General features: G+C 31.3%; 1 protein-coding gene across 1 annotated transcript in view; it reads left to right on the top strand.

Annotated features, from left to right (window-relative positions):
- Gbe1 (1,4-alpha-glucan branching enzyme 1) overlaps nucleotides 1–21,215 on the top strand; it is a 268,536-nt gene that overhangs the window by 176,955 nt on the left and 70,366 nt on the right. Inside the window, exons 8-12 of the mRNA XM_076867808.2 lie at nucleotides 1,416–1,531; nucleotides 3,970–4,097; nucleotides 8,899–8,997; nucleotides 14,012–14,122; nucleotides 16,123–16,294. Of these exons, the coding sequence (XP_076723923.1) occupies nucleotides 1,416–1,531; nucleotides 3,970–4,097; nucleotides 8,899–8,997; nucleotides 14,012–14,122; nucleotides 16,123–16,294 (626 nt within the window). The remainder of the gene's footprint in view (nucleotides 1–1,415; nucleotides 1,532–3,969; nucleotides 4,098–8,898; nucleotides 8,998–14,011; nucleotides 14,123–16,122; nucleotides 16,295–21,215) is intronic.

Raw genomic sequence — 21,215 nt, 5'->3', positions numbered from 1 at the left:
GGGACAGGGGACACACAGGAAGCTGTGTGCCTCCCTTTCAATTTTTCTGTGAATCTGAAATGTCTATAAGAAATAAAGTTTAATAATAAAAAAATTTTAGAAGTATAGTAATTGAATATCCCCACACAAAAATAGAGTAATTTTGATCCTGTATAGTTGTAACCTTCCTCTTTGTATTCACTTGTTTTTGTTTAACAGAAATTTCCCCTGTAAACCCTGGGAAATGTGTATTAGTAGAAACATAAGCAAATTCTACCCTAATCTTTGCTTAATCTAAAAATGTTCAACCTCCAGGCCCTTTTTCTTATCTGTTGGACTGCTTGCATTTCTGGTTTTTTTCCTTCTCTCTTTTTAGAAAACTTTCAGTAAGTTTTTAAATCTTAATGTAGCTTTTTTAAAGCATCTAATTAGCAAAAACACTCATCTTTCCTCAAAGTTTAGATTTATAATTCCGAAGTTGATTGTGATGACTTAATCTCCACTTATGTCAGATTGTTCGTTAATATATGGAAGGCTTAAAAAATACATAAATTTCAACTGGGTTAAAGATTTGTGTACACTATTACAGCATTGTCATTAAACTAAATGAGGTATTAAAGTCTTAAAACCACAGTTATAATAAGATAGAGAACTCAACCATAACTGTACGACTAAAGAAAATACTAATTGATGATGCCCTCTTTCCAATTGTCCGAAATAGACTTGTTTCATGGGGTGTTTTTAATTGAGTTATACATTTCTTTGTTTTCCTTCTGTTTTTATGGATGTGGAGCTTTTTAACTTGCAGAACTTTCTACTTTATTAAGCATGTGTTTTTTGATAATTAAGTTTTCTTTCTCTTTTTGGGCTCTAGAAAACAACAGTTTTGTGAATATAGTATTGCTTACCATGTGGGAGAAACTAAGTCTTTTTTTAATTTATTCTAAATTATATCTGTTGGTAATGTAAAATATTTCAAGCAATAATCGAAAACACTGATAATATAAATGTGTATTTTGTGAAAAAAGAAAAAAATCACTTCTGAAAAATACACATAAAATTTTAAACATAATTAATGAACATATTTTTGATCACTGTTATGTAAAATGACCATTCTGGTTGCTGGCAACATAGCATTGAACAAGACAGAGTGTCTGATCTTGGAATCCACTTACAGTTTTTTTCTTATTTTCCTCAATTTTTCTTATATATTAAGTGGCTTATTTTTAGCTAAAATAAATTTGATAGATTTCCTTTGAAATGAATTTCATTAAATAAATGAGATATTGTTTGTTAGTTTTCTGGGTTTTGTATGCTGTGTTCCTGGAACATCATGATTCTTGAAACATATTTATAATTTTATTTACTACTCTTAACAAAGAATATATAATGAGGAAAACACTGTTTAATAAATACGTATTTCTCCAATATTTTAGCTGGGAAGTTTTAAGATTCCTTCTGTCCAACATAAGATGGTGGTTGGAAGAATATTGCTTTGATGGATTTCGTTTTGATGGTGTTACATCCATGCTGTATCATCACCATGGAATGGGTAGGTAGTATGATATATTACCCACATACTTAATGATTTTATTTATTGTTTATTTTCTTACTGGAAGACAATAACCAGGTCTGGGGTTCAGTTACAGAAACTGCAATACCCATTGATTTTTAGTTGTTCCATTGTGTATATATTCTATTTAATCACTTCTGACACATTTTGGCAAGAAATAGGGTATACATGCATTTGTAAGTAAATAAAAGATAATGGTTTCCTTTATAATACATCTTCTTAACATGTTAATTCTTATCATGTAGCTTTAAAAAACAGTTAAAGGAAACCATTTATTACAAAAGCCTCAGGGTATGGACATGACAAATTCATAATGAAAAATAACAAAAAAATGATAAATAAGAACATTTTTGAAGGCTTATGATATTTTGTATATTATACATTGAAGAAAATAGGTGTATTAAATATAGATTTACTCAGTTCAAATTAAATTGTAAATTTATGAATTAGAAATGTTGATCAGACCCTCATTTTAAAAATTGTGTAAAGTGGGATCTCAGTATCTTAATCCCTGAATAGATAATATAATTTAGATAACATGGGCACCTTTATAAAATTGCCAAATGCTCACCAGCAACAATAAAACAAAGGTAGAGAAAGTTTAGACTGGACATATTTGAAAAATGGCTCCTTAGAAAAGAAACATTAAATTTAAAGAGTACCTTCTTTACTCTCAATCATGGTGCTGCCTCCATGAAATGTTTGCCTGGAAGAAGTTGAACCTACAAAACACACTATATTCCATTTGTATCTATCCTCCAGTTTGGGGAGAAGGTTATTTTGAGAACCCAAAGGCAAGCATGGCAAGAATTAAAAAAGATCAAATCCTAGCTTATAACTCCCTCTGCTGAGGGCAGGGCATATCCAGGGAATTGTGGCATTGGGAAAATGATCCAAAGTTTATTTTCATGGACAAGGGATATGCTTTTGATCAGTAAAGAGCTCAAGAAATGTAAAGGAAAACATTCTGATTACTTAGCATATTTTCCCCCCTGGAATGAGAAAAGATAGAAAACAAACCTTGAAACCTTACAGCAAAAGAACATATAAGATATCATAAAATATGTGATAATTAACATTGATACAGTATTTAATTTATAAATTCACTGATACAGAGAAATTTCTCAAAAAGGAGATGGAGATTTCTAGGAAGAAGTAATTGCCAGGATGAATAAATGACTGGATTCATATCTATTACCAGAAGCCATGTCTACAAAATTCTTAGGAAAACAAATTAAATCAAGAAAATAAGAGTAGAATTGTCATTGCCAGGAGTTGGGAGCTAGAGGGAATAGGGGAATTTTGGTCAAAGGATATAAACTTATCAGTATAAGACAAATTTTAGGGGTCTAATGTAAAACATGGTGACTATAATTAGTACACTATATTGTCAAACACACAAATGTTAACTGTTGGTGGAGATGAATATAATTAATTTGTGGTAATAAGCATACCTATGTCAAATCATTATCTTGAATTTGTCTAATGTATTTATTTTTGTCAACTGAATATTTTAAAATAAAAAGAATGATAGTATCAAAAAAAGAAATATGGTAGCTGAATTACTGTTAAGGTCTGAACATGAACTTTAAGGAATAAAACATCCATAATTATATGTCAAAATATCTCTCAGCAATCAAATCTAACAATAAAATAAAAAAAGAATCAAAATAAAAGAACTTAGATATAGGGAAGTAAGGGTAGGGGGACTGGTACTAAGCACTGATTTGAATTATAAAAATAAGAGCAAACTATTGAAATAATCAAAAGTAAATGATACAACTCCAGTAACTAAAATACACTACAATCTACCAAAATTAGGAGATGAAGGAAAGGAGGTAGTAAGGTGTTTAATTATAATCTATTTGTCATCATAGGAAATTCTGTATTATGTAAATTGAAGCACATATTTAACATAGTATTAAGCATTATATCTTAATTTTGTAATGACTTTCTTCTTCTTTACTTGAAAGGAATCTATTGTAATATTGGAATCTAACATTAATATTTTCTTGATGTGACAGAAAATGTATCTAAAATTTGAAATTTAGAGTTCCTTTCAGTATCATTTCACTGCATTTTAAATCATAATTTAGTTATGATTATATGAAATCTTAAAATTTGTTGTTATTACTTTTGTGGTGGGTATCAAACTCAGGGTCTCCAGCATTCTTGGAAATAATTTACTTCTTGAGCTACAACCCCAAACTTCTTCCACCTTTTTTTGTGAAACAAAAATTGATTTGCAAGGTTTTCTGGACTCTAAATGTTGACCCAGGTACTTTTCTGCATTAGTACATTTGCTGATTGCAAAATTATCATTATACTTTACTACAGTACCAAAATTCATATCAATTTTAGGTACTTTATTTTATTATGTCAATATAATATATCCCTATTGATTTTCCATTCTTCAGGTCAAAGTTTTTCAGGTGATTACAATGAATATTTTGGACTACAAGTTGATGAAGATGCCTTGACTTATCTCATGTTGGCAAATCATTTGATTCATACATTGTATCCAGATTCCATAACAATAGCTGAGGTAAAGCCATATGATCGCTTATCTTCTGACCCCCTTTAATATAGAGCATTTTGTTAGCTTATAGTATTTGAGTGATTAATTTCATGTTGCTAAAAATAACATAAATGAAATTATACCCTAACTATAGTGCAGCTGTCTTGTATGGGTAATACATTATGCAAAATTCGCTATTTTCCTATTAGGGAATAATATACACTAAATACTTGTCACCATTCCATTGTTAAAAAGAAAATGCCAGTTGTTAGAAAGTAAAATATCCTAATGAGTGGACAGGTCCTTTCACCCTGAGACCTTCTACAGAGAAAAAATTAAATATTAATGTGCGTCTGTCTATTTCTTTCTTTATGTTTGTGGTTTAATTATTAGAGATGGCATGGATGGCTGCCTACAAGCTTCTCTGAACCCTTCCTTATTCTGATGCAATTACCTTTCTTGTTTACGTTATTGCTCTCAGATTGCCAAATGTTCACTAGTTATTCATGATTACTGAAAGTTCATGATTAACTGTCCCAAAGCTGCACTGTAATGATATAATTTGGTAGATGCATAATTGACAATTCCCCTCTTGGTGATAAATGTGATAAATTAAGAAGTTTGTTAAATGCTTATGCTAATTTAGATTTAGTACTAAAATCCCCCTGGTTTTCTGAGTCCTCTAAGTAGGAATTATTATTAAAATTGAATTTAGCATGTTAAAACTGTTCTATACAAGTGTAGTATTGGACACATAAAAATAATAAGGCTGTGTTTAAAAGGAGTCAGAATGAAGGTATATTTTTATAATGTTGGCATTTAGTAGTTAGTCTCCTTTTTTATGGTATTTATTATTTGTTTAGTCTTTTTGTACTCATATTTTCTGAAAACCTAAAAAGACCAGTAGTGGTATGATTTTTTTTTCTTTTTTAAATTTGTTCTAATTAGTTATACTTGACAGTAGAATACATTGACACATTGTACACAAATGAAGCAAAACACACTACTGGTGTGACTCTGCACCATGTACAGTAGTGGCATGATTTTATCGTTTATCTCTACATACAGAAAAGTTTTACTTCCTTCAGGCCTTTTGCCTTCCGAATATCCTTGGGGAATAGAGTGAAACTCCTGAAATAAGTTCTCATATAGTATTAAAAACAAACCTAAAACTATAATTTAGACACCCAGTATTAATTCATACTCTGTACCTATCTTCCATACTCTGTACATTTGATCATAGCATCTAAGTCTGGATAATACTTGTACTAATAAAATACTTAATGTGCTGAATGTTTTATAATATCGATCAGAGTGTATTTTTAACTTTTGTTTTTTCTTTTATATAGTATGTTAATTTTATCTGTCAAACATCAAAAAATTAATTATATTGTCAATTATATTGTTGCAGTTCAAAGCAGAGATATTATATATGGCAAATTACTACAAACAATTAATGACAGAGCAAATCAAAAGTAGGCTGAAGAAAAAGAAGCAATAATTTAATACATGAAAGTTAAAATTGTTACATTGATCTTCCCATTTATTTCAAGTAAAATAGTTTCATCATCTAGGGAGCTTTTGTCTGATTATCAGTGTTTCTACCAATGAAACTTTGAGACTTTAGCCTACTTTATATTACTTGCTTTCAGATTTTTTTAAAACAAGATGTATCTTCAATTTATTCTACTTAAATTGAAAACTACTTCAATTTCAATACATCACTTTTCTGTCTAGTGGGAGTCTCTTCAAAATGTAGAATTGATCCTCATGAACTTTTTTTGTTAAGAACAGAAAGCAGCGTATCGAATAAGTAATGTAATTTTATATAAAGTCCTATATTAGAAATATGAATTTTTATATGACAATTATAAAAATTGAAACCCCTTTCTTTCTAGAATATATCTGTGTTTCTACACAGTTATTTTATTAATTGAAAATCTTTTGATTGAATTTTCCCCCTCTGGAATTGTCATAAGTGCTTTTTAAATATTAAAAAAATAGAAATATTTTAATTTAATTAAAAAACATAGCCATTTTCATATGTCATATCAATAGACATCAGCTTTTTGCATTTGGAATGTACTTATTTTGGTGGTTTTTATATTTACCTTCTGTTTTCTTTAATTTTTTTTTTAAATATTGGGGATTGGACCCAGGGGTACTCTACATTCACAGCCCTTGGTAATCTACATCCACTACCCTTTTTATTTATTTATTTATTTTTTGAGATTGGCCTCTAATTTGCAATCCTTCTTCCTCAGCCTCCAGATTTACTAGGATAACAGGTGTTTTCTGTTGTGCCCAGGTTCTTTAAATTTTTTTAAATTATACTGGGCTATTACCCATTGTTTCTGACAATCAGCGTGCTCTGGTTAAAACCCTTTAGGATTCCAGTACCAATATGGTGCCAGCTGTCTGATACATATATTTAGATAATGCTTATGAAGTGAACTGAATACATATAATATCTGAAACTCTAACCTATATTTTGATAGATATAATTTTTAAAATATCTTCTATTGACCACTTTTTATTTCATAAATTACAAAGAACTATGCTCAAATATGCTGGGAGCCATCAGCCAAGTAGGTATGACAATTTCCTTGCCAGTGTACCCCCATGTTTCTTTAGTGGAAGGACTCGTGGAAATAGGACATTTTGCAGCTACGTTGCATGTAAGGTGACCTTGCTCAAGGACCAGGGCGGATCAGTGTTTAGGGTGTTCCCGGTTTAGCATAATAGGAGATTAGGGCGTTCCCCCTTTAGAATAGGGCATATCCTGCTGCCTGAGTTCCTCTTGAGTTCTTAGGGTCAGACAGAATATATTTGGGAGACAGAAGCCCATGAGGTGTGGATTTGGGCAGACAACGTGGATTTCCCCAGAACGTGTTTGTAGACGGCTGGTGTGAGATCCGGAATAAAGAATTGCTGTTTGAATCTACAAGCTGTGAGTGGCTCGTGATTTGTGCCCAGCCAGAGACTGCAGCATTTGGTGGCCCGTACATGGGGGTACGCTGGCAAGGAAATTGTCATACCTACTTGGCTGATGGCTCCCAGCACAAATAAAATACTCTTGACAAATAAATTATTTTCTTATGGCTGTTTCTCACCATCTAGTACATTTACTTTCTGTTCCATAAGAAAATAATAAATTACCTCGTGAGAGCCTAGAGGTCATGTAATTATTTTATCCCTAGCGTTTCTGTGGGAAGTGTTTAGGGATAATATTGTAGAAGCAGCAACATTTAAGCTATCTCAGAGTTCATAGCATATGATAATCTTTTATAAGAAATAAGGATAAACAAGCAAAAAATAGTTTGGACAATGACATTTATAAAAAAGCTTTTGAAAAGTGTAGGGAAAAGTAAATATTTCAAATTAGTCAAAATATTTAGTACATGAAATTAAATAGTAGGAAATCATAATGGGTAGATATTGAATCTCTCCATTTATGTGAACTTTAGTCAATTATCACAACTATATTGCACTGTCACCTCATGAAAATGTGTGTGTGTATATGTGTATTTAGGTCATAGATTATGAATCCTCAAATATCACATATGATTTCTTATTTATCTTCAAGTTCCTCCATATACCTTTACTTATTCATTCAACAAATATTTGTTGAAGATGTATTTGGAACAAATACTATTCTATTATTCTGGGGTTTTGGCATATACAAGTAGATCAAAACAGCAACAACAACAATTCCTTGCCCTTCTGGATTATATATTCTTAAATAGAGTACAGCATCAGATAATTACATAGTAAATTATATAGAAAATGTTCAATGATTGATTGCTAATTGAGTCTGCAGCTAAGGAATTTGAGTTTTCTATTGTTTTAAAATAATTTGTTTTAAAAATTTACTAAACAATAGAGTGGACTCTCCCATAAGATATAAATTTGTAGAAAGAGAAAAGAGATAGGGAATTCTGTTTGTGAACATAAGGGTCTAGGTAAGTAGTAATGAAGATTATATAGGATTGTGGCTGTAGAAATGAAGCAGAGCAAAAGGATTTATTTGAAAATAGTAGAAATCATAGTACTTAGCTCATATTTTGCTATATTTGTTATAATAATATCTTTTGTTACACCTGGGTCCTTCCACTTACTTTTAAAACTCTTTTTTTTAATTAACTGATTATTTATAGTTTCATTTTTCCCATGACAGTAGAAAGACTGTGAAAGGGTTGATATTTGAGTTCTTTTTTCACCATCTATAAATCTCTTGCTATTGAGATCCCTTCACCTTATTAAACTTTTGTTTCTGTCCCTGTTCAATGAAGAAGTCCCACTAGCTTGTCTTGAATACCCCTTCCAAGTGTAGCCCAGTATAATGAAAGCTTCATGGTTCATGCTTTATTGTCTAGCTCGCTATTTATTTCCTCAGAAGCTAATACTCACAGAAACGCACTCCATGTCAGGCTATATATGAAGAGAAAGAGTATAACAGATATATGCCATGTGTATTTTTGTGTTTGATAAAAGCACTAAGTAATTGAAAATGTTTCTAAGAAACCAACCATGTTTTAGCAAAATAGTTTCATTATTTTGTGTTCTCAAGGTGGTGCTAGGGAAAATAAGAAAATACCCTCAGGGGACTGAAGTTGGTTTGGAGTGAAAACACTGAACAAAAATCTTATTCATCAATGAGACATCATATCACAATTTTATCTATGTTTACAATGGGATTACTAAAACACTACCAAAATATATGCCATTATTTATTGTTTTAGTTTATTGGCCTAAATTTTACTGTCAGGAAAATATTTACTATAAGTGTGAGTAAATGAACTGATAATACTAACATATTTCATTTTAGGATGTATCAGGAATGCCGGCTCTGTGTTCTCCAATTTCCCAGGGAGGTGGTGGTTTTGACTATCGATTAGCGATGGCAATTCCAGATAAATGGATCCAGGTAAGATTTCATGTAAACATTTTTTTCCTGTGGATGCTAGGTTGATTTTTTTTTTCCTGAATCTATTTCTTACTAATGATCATTAGGTACATTAGAATATTAAATTCTCCCATTAGGGTATCTATTGATGTGCTTTTTAATAAGGTGGTTCTCAAACTTTAAAATTAATACTGTTAACTATTCACATTTATGTTATTCAGTCAGGGAAAATATGAGTAATTTAGTGTTGGCTGTATAAATGGAGACTTGCATTATCAATGTGATTGTGTGAAACTTCTTTGCTCAATACTTAAAATGCATTGAACTTTATCAAAGGATTCATTTCTGCCTTGATATCAACCATTAATATAGAAATTACTCCTTACTTCCCCCTGGTACTTGCTTCATAGTTTGGTGTTTCCTCAGCAAATTTGTATACATACACATTCCTTCATTCAGCATTTCAAAGTTCTTACAGTTGTCAGACACAATGAATAATTCATGCATTTTACTTTATACAGTATTTCTCAATGCAATTTTATTAAATTTAATGACAGTTCCTGTTGTTTTGGGGTTACACACACACACACAATCATATATATATATATATATAATTTATTTATTTATTTATTTTAAAATTTATTATTTACCTAAAGGACCAAAGTTATTATGTAAACTTAGGTTTAATTCAGAATATTTTTGAGTGGCTATGTGTATGACCATGGGCTGAATTTGTCTAGTGTCAGTCATATATATCTATATAAATAATCATAGCTTTCCTCTAGTAGGGGAATGAACTGGTTCCATGTGATAAGAGTAGAAGAAATCCTTAACTTTATATTGAAAAACCATAAAACCTACTCTGAAAGATGTGACTTTTGTAATATTTTACTGTCTTTCTATGCCCCCAGGGGATTTATGCAGTGTACATCTGTGATCTTAAATCACTACCAATATGACTTCTGCTTCTCCATTTGTATGATTCTTTATACAACAGATTCAAAAGCAAAGATTTTACAAAGATTTGTTAGAAATCAACCAGGCTCATGATGTTCTGGCTTTAATACATTAAAAGACTTCCTTATATTTGTTATTTTTAAAAAATGATGTCATTTTTTAAGTTCTCACCTTGATACAAATATGGTTATCAGTTCTCATATTTTACTAGTTTTAGACTTCCCTACAGACTTCTTTCCCTTATAAGTGCCAAATCTTACTTGTTAATCTCTTGCTGAAAAGCTTTTACCAATCTATGTGCGGATTAAAGAATATTCCAGTGTGTAGATGAGCCTAGAATTATTTCCAACATAATCGTAGCTCACAGTAGGATATATTCTTCTTGGAATATTTATGGCATTTTTTCCCACAAATCTTTAAATTTAACCTAATAAACATTTCAATAGTGTGTGTCTTCAAGGTACTATTGGTAGTAGGCAGAGTATCATACAAATGGGGAAAAAAGGTGTCTTTCTATATATGATATATATGATCATTCCTGTCTTCCTGGATTATAAATATTCTGAAGACTGATGTCAACTTCTATTTTATGAAATTATTTAAAAATCTTTTTCATTGCCAAAGTGGGGACTTTAGTTAATATAAACATAGAGAGTTAAAATGATATATTTTTAAACATCCTTAGCAGAGTAATTTTCCTCTTATTTTGTATCTTGTGCATTTTAGAAAAAATGAATGATGGTTATTCCACCAAATGATAATAAAACATGCAAGAGTATTAAATCGAATAACATCTGTTTTCAGAATATATGTGGCATGTACAGTTATTGACCCATAGGATATAAGATTAGAATGCTAGATCTCATTTGTTTTTGTTATTGGAACACAAGTTATGTTCTATTTGTATTATTTCATAACCAGTGATTTGGAATATCATTTTGGTTTAATGATTTGTTTAATAAATAATGTAGCTAAGGTTTTAAAATTGAAATAATTGTATATTCACTTGCAGTTATAATACTTCCCTCAACACAAGTTACTTCCTGTTGCCTCTTATACCACATCTCCTTTTCTTTTACCCACAATCATTGCTAAACCTCTGGCAATTACTGACATGATCTACACTTCTTTAATTGTTTTTCGATTCAGTGTGTAACCTTTCTGGATTGACACATTCACTTAGGAAAATTATCTAGAGATTCATCCACATTGTTGGCATGTATTAGTAGTGAATTCCTTTTTATCTCCAAATAATATTCCATACTATGAATATTTCAGTTTGTTTAACTGTTCATCGAAAAACATCAGGACTGTTTCCACATTGTGACTATTATGAATAAAGCCCCTATGAATGTTTATGTACAATTTTTTTATGTGACCATAAGTTTTCATTACTATGTGATAAATGATAACAGTGCAATTACTGAGTCATGACAGTTGTACATTTAATTTTTAAAAAAACTGTTTCCAGAGTGACTATACTATTTTGTATTCCCACTAGCAACTTTTGAGAAATCTTTATTTTATTTTTGCCATTATGTGTTATTGTCTTTTCTTTTCTTTTTTTTTTTTTTTTTTTTTGGTGGGGTGTGTATGGTCGGGGTGGGGAGTACCAAGGATTAAACTAATGTACTCGACCACTAAGCCACATCCCCAGCCCTATTTTGTATTTTCTTTATAGAAGGGTTCTCACTGAGTTGCTTAGCACCTCTCAGTTGCTAAGGCTAGCTTTGAACTCATGGTTCTCCTATCTCAACCTCCCAATGCTGGGATTACAGGCTTGCATCACCATACCTGGCTCTACTTTTCATTTTATTCATTCTAGTAGATGTGCAAATATTTGTCACTATGGTTTTAATCTGTATTTCTTAATGGATTAAGATGGTAAATATGTTACACGTTCCTGTTTGCCTTCTGTATGCCTTCTTTGGTAAGATGCATATTTATATCTTTTGACCATTTTCCAATTGGATTTATTATAGAGCTTTAAATGTCAAGTTTTTTTTTTTTTTTAATTGAGTTTCAGACCTCTGGTTTTCCAGTGCTTTCTACTAAATATTTGTGACAGTATTACTTTTTATTGTTAAGTCTATGATCTATACTGAGTTATTTAAAAAATAATAATCTATTTTGGGATTATCTTTGTGCAGGATTAAAAATCTTAGCTTGATTTAGCCTAGGATTTAATTTGTTTTCCTTGCATGTAGATGTCTATTTCTCCCAACATCATTAATTGAAAAATCTGTCCTTCCACTAAATTAATTGCCTTTGCCAAAAATTAGTTGAGGGTCTGGCAAATGCTAGAATATTTACTTAGCATGTATGAAGCCTTGGGTTTGATGCCCAGAACTGCAAAAATAAATAAATTAGTGGGGCATATTTGTGTAGGTCTACACATTAGTTTCCTATTGTTATATGCAATTACCACAAATTTAGTGGCTTAAAACAGCAGAACTTTATACGGTTCTGTTTGTCACAAATCTAAAATATGCCTTGCTAATTTAAAATCAAGGTGTTGGCAGTGTTGTTTCTTTGGGAGGCTCCAGGAGAGAACTCATTTTCTTGAATTTTCTAGCTCCTAAATTCCACTTCTATTCCTTGACTTGTGGCTCTTTCTTCCGTCTTCAAAGCCAGCAGGAGAGCATCTTCAAATTTCTTTCTTACTCTGATTCAAATTTTCTGTTTAGAAGGATCATTTTCTTTACATGGGCCCATCCAGGTAATCCAGGATAATGTTTCTATCTCAATGTTCTTAACTTCAATTCATCTGTAAATGTCTGTAAAGTAATATATTCAGAGATTGTGGGATTTGGTTTGTGGAAATCTGTGGTAACACTTATTATCCCTGCCATGGTCTTTCTGGTGCTTAATGATTGCATTGACTAGATAAACAAGTGTATACTCTACAGAGTATTAAGTCAGCAAAGGAAGACACAAGCAAAATTTGTGAGAATTTGTCTAGAAATAAATTCATCTTACTAGAGATTCATCCATATTGTTGCAAGTATTAATAGTGCATTCTATAGTGAAATTGACACTTGTTTTCAATTTGCAGTGTAACAGATTCCACACATTTAACAGCTTAAAACCTTATTGAATTATTTCATCACTTTTTTTTTTTTGAGTTTATCTATCATAGTCAAAGATCACACTAACACGTGATGTAAGGGGATTAAATAGGAGGGAATAGGAAGCATGTGGGCCATCTTAGAATTCTGCCTAAAACAGAATCTATTTGGCACTGAAGAGAGAAGAGAAGTGGATCTTTAGAAAGAGTATGTTGAATAAAAGAGAGAGATTATATTTAGGATATAACCTTGAGGAACACATGTAGAGAAAGAGAATTTTCAAGATGTCCAGAGTGGTGGAAAAAATAAAACAAGATTTACAGTGGTAGACCAAGAAATAGAATTCTTGGGAAAGGCAGAAAGTCCACAGTGTCCTGTACAGCAAGTATTACCTAAGAAGGAGCCATTACAGACCCAGGAGGCAACTATCAGATCTTGGCAAGGTCAATAGCATCAAAACAATGTTATGGGGTAGAAGAAAATGAAGTAGAAACAAAATCAGTGTGATCTATTAAGATGATAATTATTTTATGATGATTAACCTTTAAACTTTGAAATAATTGTTGTTTCATTTATCATTGATTAAGAATGGAATGATACATTCTTCCTGCTAAAACTTTTTCATTCAAATCTAAAAATGTACAAGTGTATTTCTTGTCTGTGAAAGTTACAGGAAGACATTTTGTGCTACAACACTGTACTGTGGGCACTGGTCACATGGTAGCACTTATTGCAGGAAAGAAGAGTGGCAAAAATCCTAAAGTATTATAAACCTATCCAAACAAAAGCAAACCACACACTCCAGCATATATCCTTTATCATTTTCTGTTAAATATTTTGTACAAAATTGATTTCAATAAAAATTTAAACAATGATATTGTTTCTATGTGGATGAGGTTTTATCTACAAGTCAAATAATGTGAACTACATAATATAGGCCCTCAGATTGAGATTTAAAATAAGATAAATAATGGTTTACTCAGAAGTTTATTTTTCTTTTTTATGTATAGCTCATTAAAGAATTTAGAGATGAAGATTGGAATATGGGCAATATAGTATACACTCTCACAAACAGACGCTACCTTGAAAAGTGCATTGCTTATGCAGAGAGCCATGATCAGGTAAATGAATTTGTGTATAAATTCATTTCTCTCTCTCTCTCTCTCTCTCTCTCTCTCTCTCTCAATATTTATCTTCTTATTATTTAAATATAAAAAATTATAGATAAAAATGAGGCAACAAATTTTTTTAATTTCTGAAATTATATTAAGAAAACGGAAACTAAAACAAGAAATTTCTATGTTGTTTTAGACAAAATTGGCCATTTGATATACAGGTTTCTCCTGTAATTGTTAAAAGTGTAAATGAGTAGGGATTTAAGAATAGCTATAAGGCCCGAGGATGAAATATATCTGCTGCCTGTTTTTGTAAATAAAGTTAATCTGTGAATAAAGTTAATTTGAATACATCCATGCTGATTCATTTATATATTTTTTTTGTTCAGCCATCATAGCAGGTTTGAGTAACTGAGAGAAAATGGTTTACAGTGTTTAAAATATTTGTTTGACCTTTTACAGAAATTTGCTAAGCCAAGAAGTAGACTTATCCTAAATTTTGCTCCTTTTGAATTGGGACAGTGATTTTTTCAAAAACAAAATACACAATATCCTTGACCATAAAACAGATGAAATAAATGCTTGTAAAAAATATCAGTGCCCAAACTGGAAAAAAAATATTAATTTAAGGGGTGGAGGGTTATGAGGAATGAGAACTTATCCCCAAATATGTAACATAGTGAACAAGGAAAATATACACAAAAGTTATTTCTTTGTATTGCAAACTGCTAGAAGTTATAATACAGTATAAATTTCCAACATGTTAATTTTGTATTTTTAAAAGATTACATGACTGGAATAAGCAAATAGAAGAAGAAACTGATAGGTTTGTTTTTATAACTTTCTATCAGGTCTTTAAAGAAACAAATTTCCTAAGAATTGTTTTGTACTTGAAAGATTCATGCCAGGCCTTGTGGCACACATTTGTAGTCCCAGCAACTCGGGAGGCTGAGGCAGGAGGATCACAAGTTTCAGGCAGGTTACAAAAGTAAACTTAAGCATATAAACAAATAATTCAAAATGAGTAGGAAAGACAAATTGCATAAGAACTAGCACCGATTAGTGCTATAGATCTTGTAGTAGTACTTTAAAGGAGTCATTTTTATTAAAATAGGTTAGTGATTTAATAGGTTTATAAGTGAATTTGTTTTCTAAAACTGAAAATAATTGTAATAGAATACTAAGATTGCAGATTATCTTCTGTTGTACATTTCACTATGTGTGTTTTGTTGGTGATGAATACTTTGCTGTTTTTAGCCATGAATAGTTCAGATTGTTAGGAGGCCTTCCTTCAGCTACTCAGGGCTTTTCTGAGTTATCTATTATTCTGTTTAGATAAAACAAACTAAATGTTGGTTAAATGGCAAATACAATGAGAAAGTAAATTTATATTTAAGAAAAATGGCAGAACGAATCAGTGCAATATACATATAACATTATCTTAAGTGTATATATAGATGATTTTTTAGAAACATATCCATTGTTTCAGAATCAAATCTTTAAAAAAAATCTATGTAATATTCTTGCCATTATTATTAATGTGTGTTTAAGAAAATCTTTTTTTTAATTTTTATTTTTGTAATTGTAAATCGACAGCATGCCTTTATTTTGTTTTATTTTTACGTGGTTCTAAAGATTGAAGCCAGTGCCTCACACATGCTAAGCAAGTGCTCTGCCTTTGAGTTACTGCCTCAGCCCCTGTTTAAGAAAATCTTAAATGTCAGTTCAAGTGTAACAAATGTTCATGTACCTTATCATGAGTTTTTTCAAGATATTTTAAAAATAAGAATCAATCTTAAAACAAATGAATAGATCTCTTAAGTTATTTTTACCAGCCCATGTTCAGCATAGAAAGTAACTATTGGAAAAAATACATGAAGTTAATACTAATCCAAAAACCTTTCCTACAATTGTTTTCCCTCCTGTGTAGTCTCATGTTCTAGTGTAAATCACTGATGCTTAGTACCACTGCTCTTCATTTATATCAGTAACTTTTATTTCTGTAGGCACTGGTTGGCGATAAGACACTGGCATTTTGGTTGATGGATGCTGAAATGTATACAAACATGAGTGTTCTAGCTCCTTTTACTCCAGTTATTGATCGTGGAATACAGCTTCATAAAATGATTCGACTCATTACTCATGCACTTGGAGGAGAAGGCTATCTCAATTTTATGGGTAAGTGTAAGTTACCATTCTGTGTTTGAAAAGTTAACTAATATTATATGCCACATAAATCTTGTAGAATATACTGATTTAATATAATGTCATGCATAAATTGAAAAATTATTGTACAACTACTATTACACATGATGCAAAACCACATTCTAAAAGCTGGTATTTTATTGAATATTTCTGACAACAACTATGCTAAACTATTTTTTCAAACTGGAATTATTGTTCGGATTTTAATCATTCTGAGTTTTATTATTGCTGTGTGTTACATTAAACATAGGTAATATATAGCAGTTATGTAATAATATATTAAATTATTAGTAGTAGTCTTCTTTGAGGTAATTGTCCACATGATACCTCTGTCATAAATGTGAAAACCAAGGCTCAAGAATATTGTGACAAGCAAAATATTTTTTAAAATATAAATGAATATTTGAAGGACATTATTATCTGAAGGATGTTAAATGATGAAACAGATGCTAATATATTTTTGTATTCTATTTGGTCAATAACAATCTTTTTTAACATTTGAATTTTAGAGGATTTTACCAGCTTTTAGGTTACAGAGAAAGAGACTAGAAAATATATACAGTAAGCCAAGTTATTATTTTATGACAAAAGTCTCAGAGCATTTGGTTTATGCATTTTCGTCTGAAAGTTTTCATATGAAGTCTCAGACTTTTAAAAAAAATTTTAATTGTAGATGGACACAATACCTTTATTTTTTAAAATTTATATTTATGTGGTGCTAAGAATCAAACCCAGTGCCTCACACATACAAGACAAGCACTCCTCCACTGAACTACAACCTCAGACCCTGGATTTTTAAAAGTCTCTTTTATTTGCTAACTGCAAGTTAGGAAGACAAATCCAAGAAATCTTATGTTGGATTTTACCTATACTACTGTACCTTTGAATATATTGCTCTCTTCTCAGTGTTGCCAAAATTTGTTAATACTCCTGGCCTATCAGGAAATAACCTTCCTGACCTGGGAATCTGCAGCCCATCAACCAAGTACCAGGCCAGTTTTCCTGGATGGACTTGGAACCTTAACCAAAGTCAGCATTGGTTCCATAAAAGCAACTGGTCCTATCTTGCGTAATTGTATCAGACTTTAACATCACCATCCCAGTAAGGCCTTGGCTGCACAATAAATCTCTTAAAGTATATTCTTGTGAAAATTTGGACTCTATGAATACTTCAGTCAGATTTTTCGCTGCTCTAATAGTACCCAACCAGAACAACTATAGAGGAGGAAAAGTTTATTTGAGGGATCATGGCTTCAGAGGACTCAGTCCAAAGACGACTGGCCCCATTCCTTAGGACTCAAGATGAGACTGAACATTATGGCAGAAGTGTGTGGCAGAGGGAAGCATCTCACCTAATAATCCAGAGAGAGAGGTCTCTACTTGCCAGAAGCCACACCCTAATTCCTACTTCCTCCAGCCATACCCTACCATTTAAGTTACCACTCAGTTAATGTCTATCAAGGGATTAATTCACTGATTGGTTTAGAATCTTATAACCCAATCATTTCTCCTCTGAACCTTCTTGCATTGTGTCACAGGTGAACTTTTGGGAGATACCTCATATCCAAACCATAACAAATAAGTTTGACAAAGAAGTTTGTCTATGCAAATAAGTTTGTCACCATGTAAAATTTGGAGAACAGGGTGTTAGAGGGAGATTTAAAATGTTTTATATTTTTGTTTATGAGAGCATGGCCCATTAAATTGTTTTATAGAAAGGACTTATACACACACACACACACACACACACACACACACACATACACCAACACAATTTTTCAGAGAAAAAAATAAAATAGATGTCTCTTTTCATGTATTTAGTCCTGTGTCATTAATTCTTGAAGCCAACATCTGAAAATCTAAAAGTTCTAATTCAGTCTGCTGCTTTGGTCTGAATGCTGTAACATCAATTTACCTCCATTAATAGTCTAGAGTGTCACTAGTTATAAATGTATAATATAGTCCATTGTCTGAGACTTTTTTTGTAGGAAGACTTGAATCTAGACCTGTGTGCATAGCAGAGCCTCAAGGCAAGCATCAGATTAAAATAAAGCCATCTGTACCTGACAGACACTTAAAGGCCATATCTAATTTAAAATCAATAACTTTAAGAAAGGTTTGATAAAATTTAATAATCTGAAGTATTTGTTGTTACTTGGTCAGTGTTCTCCTGAGGGTAAAAGCATTTTCCAGAGAGCTAGGGCACTGACAAATCTGGGAACTCCATAAACTTACTGGAATATTAATATTATCACTTGAATTGTATAAAATCAGCTAGGACAAACTGAGTGTCTCTTATGTTTTGGAAACTCTTCTTGTGGAACTTTTAATAGTACTACAATAAACAGACATAATTATAACATCTTTTATTTCTAAAAGATTGGTAAATTGACATTTTGGTATCAAATATAATTTTGAGGTTATTCTTTGGTATAAGAATGAGAGCTCTTTTGTAGTTTTATTCTTTCTTTGTCTTTGAAAAAATTGGCTTCTAATTTTAGCTCTAACACCTCTTTTTAAAAGATTCCTTCTCAATATCTTAACTAAATTGAACATTCTTCTACTAACTTTGAAATCAGTAATATCCTAATGGTTATAAAATGTCTGATTCTTTATATTGTTTATGGAATATAATATTTCTCCCAATGAGCTTCATGATTTTAAATATATATCCCTCCTTCTCTGATCATGTTATTGTCCTCCTTAAAAGCCTTCAGTAACTGTGGTGTCTTCTAGCCAACCTGTCAGCCTCACATCAAAGGACTCTCATGGGTCCCCCACCTTGATCTCTTAGCTCCAGCCAAGCACATCAGCTTTTAGCACAACCTCCTTCTCCTCTGAACCGTGTATCTTTTGGTGTAAACCACACACACAGCTGGAATCATCCCACACAAACCTTCAAACACTCTCTCCCACATCTGGTAAAATCTTTGGTCTTCAGACCTCATTTATTTAGGCCTTTCCTAAAGCCTCGCACTTGGCTGGTGTTTCCCTTTGCATGTTTTTATAGCACTCTCTACTTGTCTTTCATTTGGTTTAACAAAGTAACTTTTGAAAAACTCTTATATATGTGTTTTCCTTGTTACATTGAATCCTTAGTGAAAATACGGACCATCTATGTCACATTCACTGTTTTGTGTCTACACAAGCTAGCACACTACCCAGCATATCACAAAGCTGTCTGTTTTCTTAAAAGGATAGTGTGTGTGTCTGTGTGTGTGCAATATTATCTTGTAATATTTTTATTATTAGTTTATTACTTTCAATTACTGTTGTAGTTAAAAGCAGAGTAGGTTTACATTGGCATGTAAGAAATTAATATTTAAGAAGAGCAATTTTAATAATTCCTCAAGACTGAGAAATAATGTGGTTGTTTACTCATATTTTAGACATTTTAAAATATGAGTAAACAACCACATTATTTTTTAAAAGTTATTAACATGTTATATTTTAAAAGTTATTAACTGTTAAGAATTTTGTTTTTTATTTTCCTATAATACAGAAAAAGTGAACAAAGGAAAAAAGAACAATAGAACATTTTAAAATTTTTCATTAAAAGACATTTACATAAGTTTGTGAAGCACAAGATATGTGTTCTGATTATCAGAAATCTTTAATGTCAATATGGATTTTTTGAGAATCATCCAGTTTCGCCAAAGTATTTTTATTTTTTGTCATATATTTCTAATTTTGAGTTTCAATTTTTATCACTCTATTTAAAGTAAGGGAATATTGCTATACAATTTTTTTTACTAGCTAGATTATTTTAGTTGGTTTCATGAGTAGGTTTATATTTCCTCTTCTGTCATATATACATATGAAAAAATATTGAAGGGGAGCATGGATGGCTAAATTATTATTATATTTTTATATCTAGTTAACGTTGGCTTAGTGTTTATACTTTCTAAAACACTTTTATATGCATTACTAACTTAACTTTTTGTGGGTGTGTGCATAATCCTAGTTGCAAGGAAACTTGGAGCTGAAAGTTAAGAGAATACTAAATAATGCTAGGTAGACATTCCAAGTTCCATTTTGCTAAAACTACAACTCTGGGAGGTAAAGAGACATGTGTAGTCTTGTATGCTATGATTTACAATGAGAGAAAATTGGAATTCAGTTATACTTTATATGAAGGTTAGCCACAAGTGTATGATCAATTAATATATTGGAAAAGACAGAACATACTGGTTAAGGAAACCATCTAATCAGAATTCAGACCTATCCCCTTTTCATCTATGGGCCTATGTGAGACAAATTGTCCCTCTTTGCTTTCCTTTGCACAGAGGTAATACCTGCCTCACAGGATTGTTTTTGAGAGTGCAGTGATTTAATGCGTATACAAAACAAAATATTTTCAAGCACATACCCCATAGTTGATTTTTATTTAAATGTACTGTTACTGTTTATAATATTATCAATTATTTTCTTAATTATGTGGATTCTGAATGCTGGTATTCTAACTCCATCCAAGATTATATTTTAGAATATTGTCGGGTGATACACTATTGAATATAAGTTTCTTTAAAATGTTAAGTTTGGGATGGGGGCAAAAATAATATGCTAATTAATTTAGCTTTTAAAACATTAGAAAAGATAATAATTCTTTGAAAAAAATCAATGATGTTTTTCCATTTTATGTGATACATGAATCCATTTCTGCAGTCTTACCAAGAGTAAATATTTCTTTTTTGTTCTTGTTTGTTTTTCATTGACAATGATGTATGTTGAGTGTTGCTACTAAAACAATCTTAGCTTTCATGTATGAGGAATCTGAATTTTGCCTCATCTGTTTTCATATCTCTGGGTAAGGCAGTATCATATTTATCAGTAAGTAAGTTTTATGTATCTATTGCATTGTTTTTATATATACATGGTCTGTACACATGTCTAG

The sequence above is a fragment of the Callospermophilus lateralis genome, chromosome 10, assembly GCF_048772815.1.
Source record: "Callospermophilus lateralis isolate mCalLat2 chromosome 10, mCalLat2.hap1, whole genome shotgun sequence".
NCBI lineage: Eukaryota > Metazoa > Chordata > Mammalia > Rodentia > Sciuridae > Callospermophilus > Callospermophilus lateralis.
Note: the sequence above shows the minus strand (reverse complement) of the source record. Positions and strands in the feature narration are given on the sequence as shown.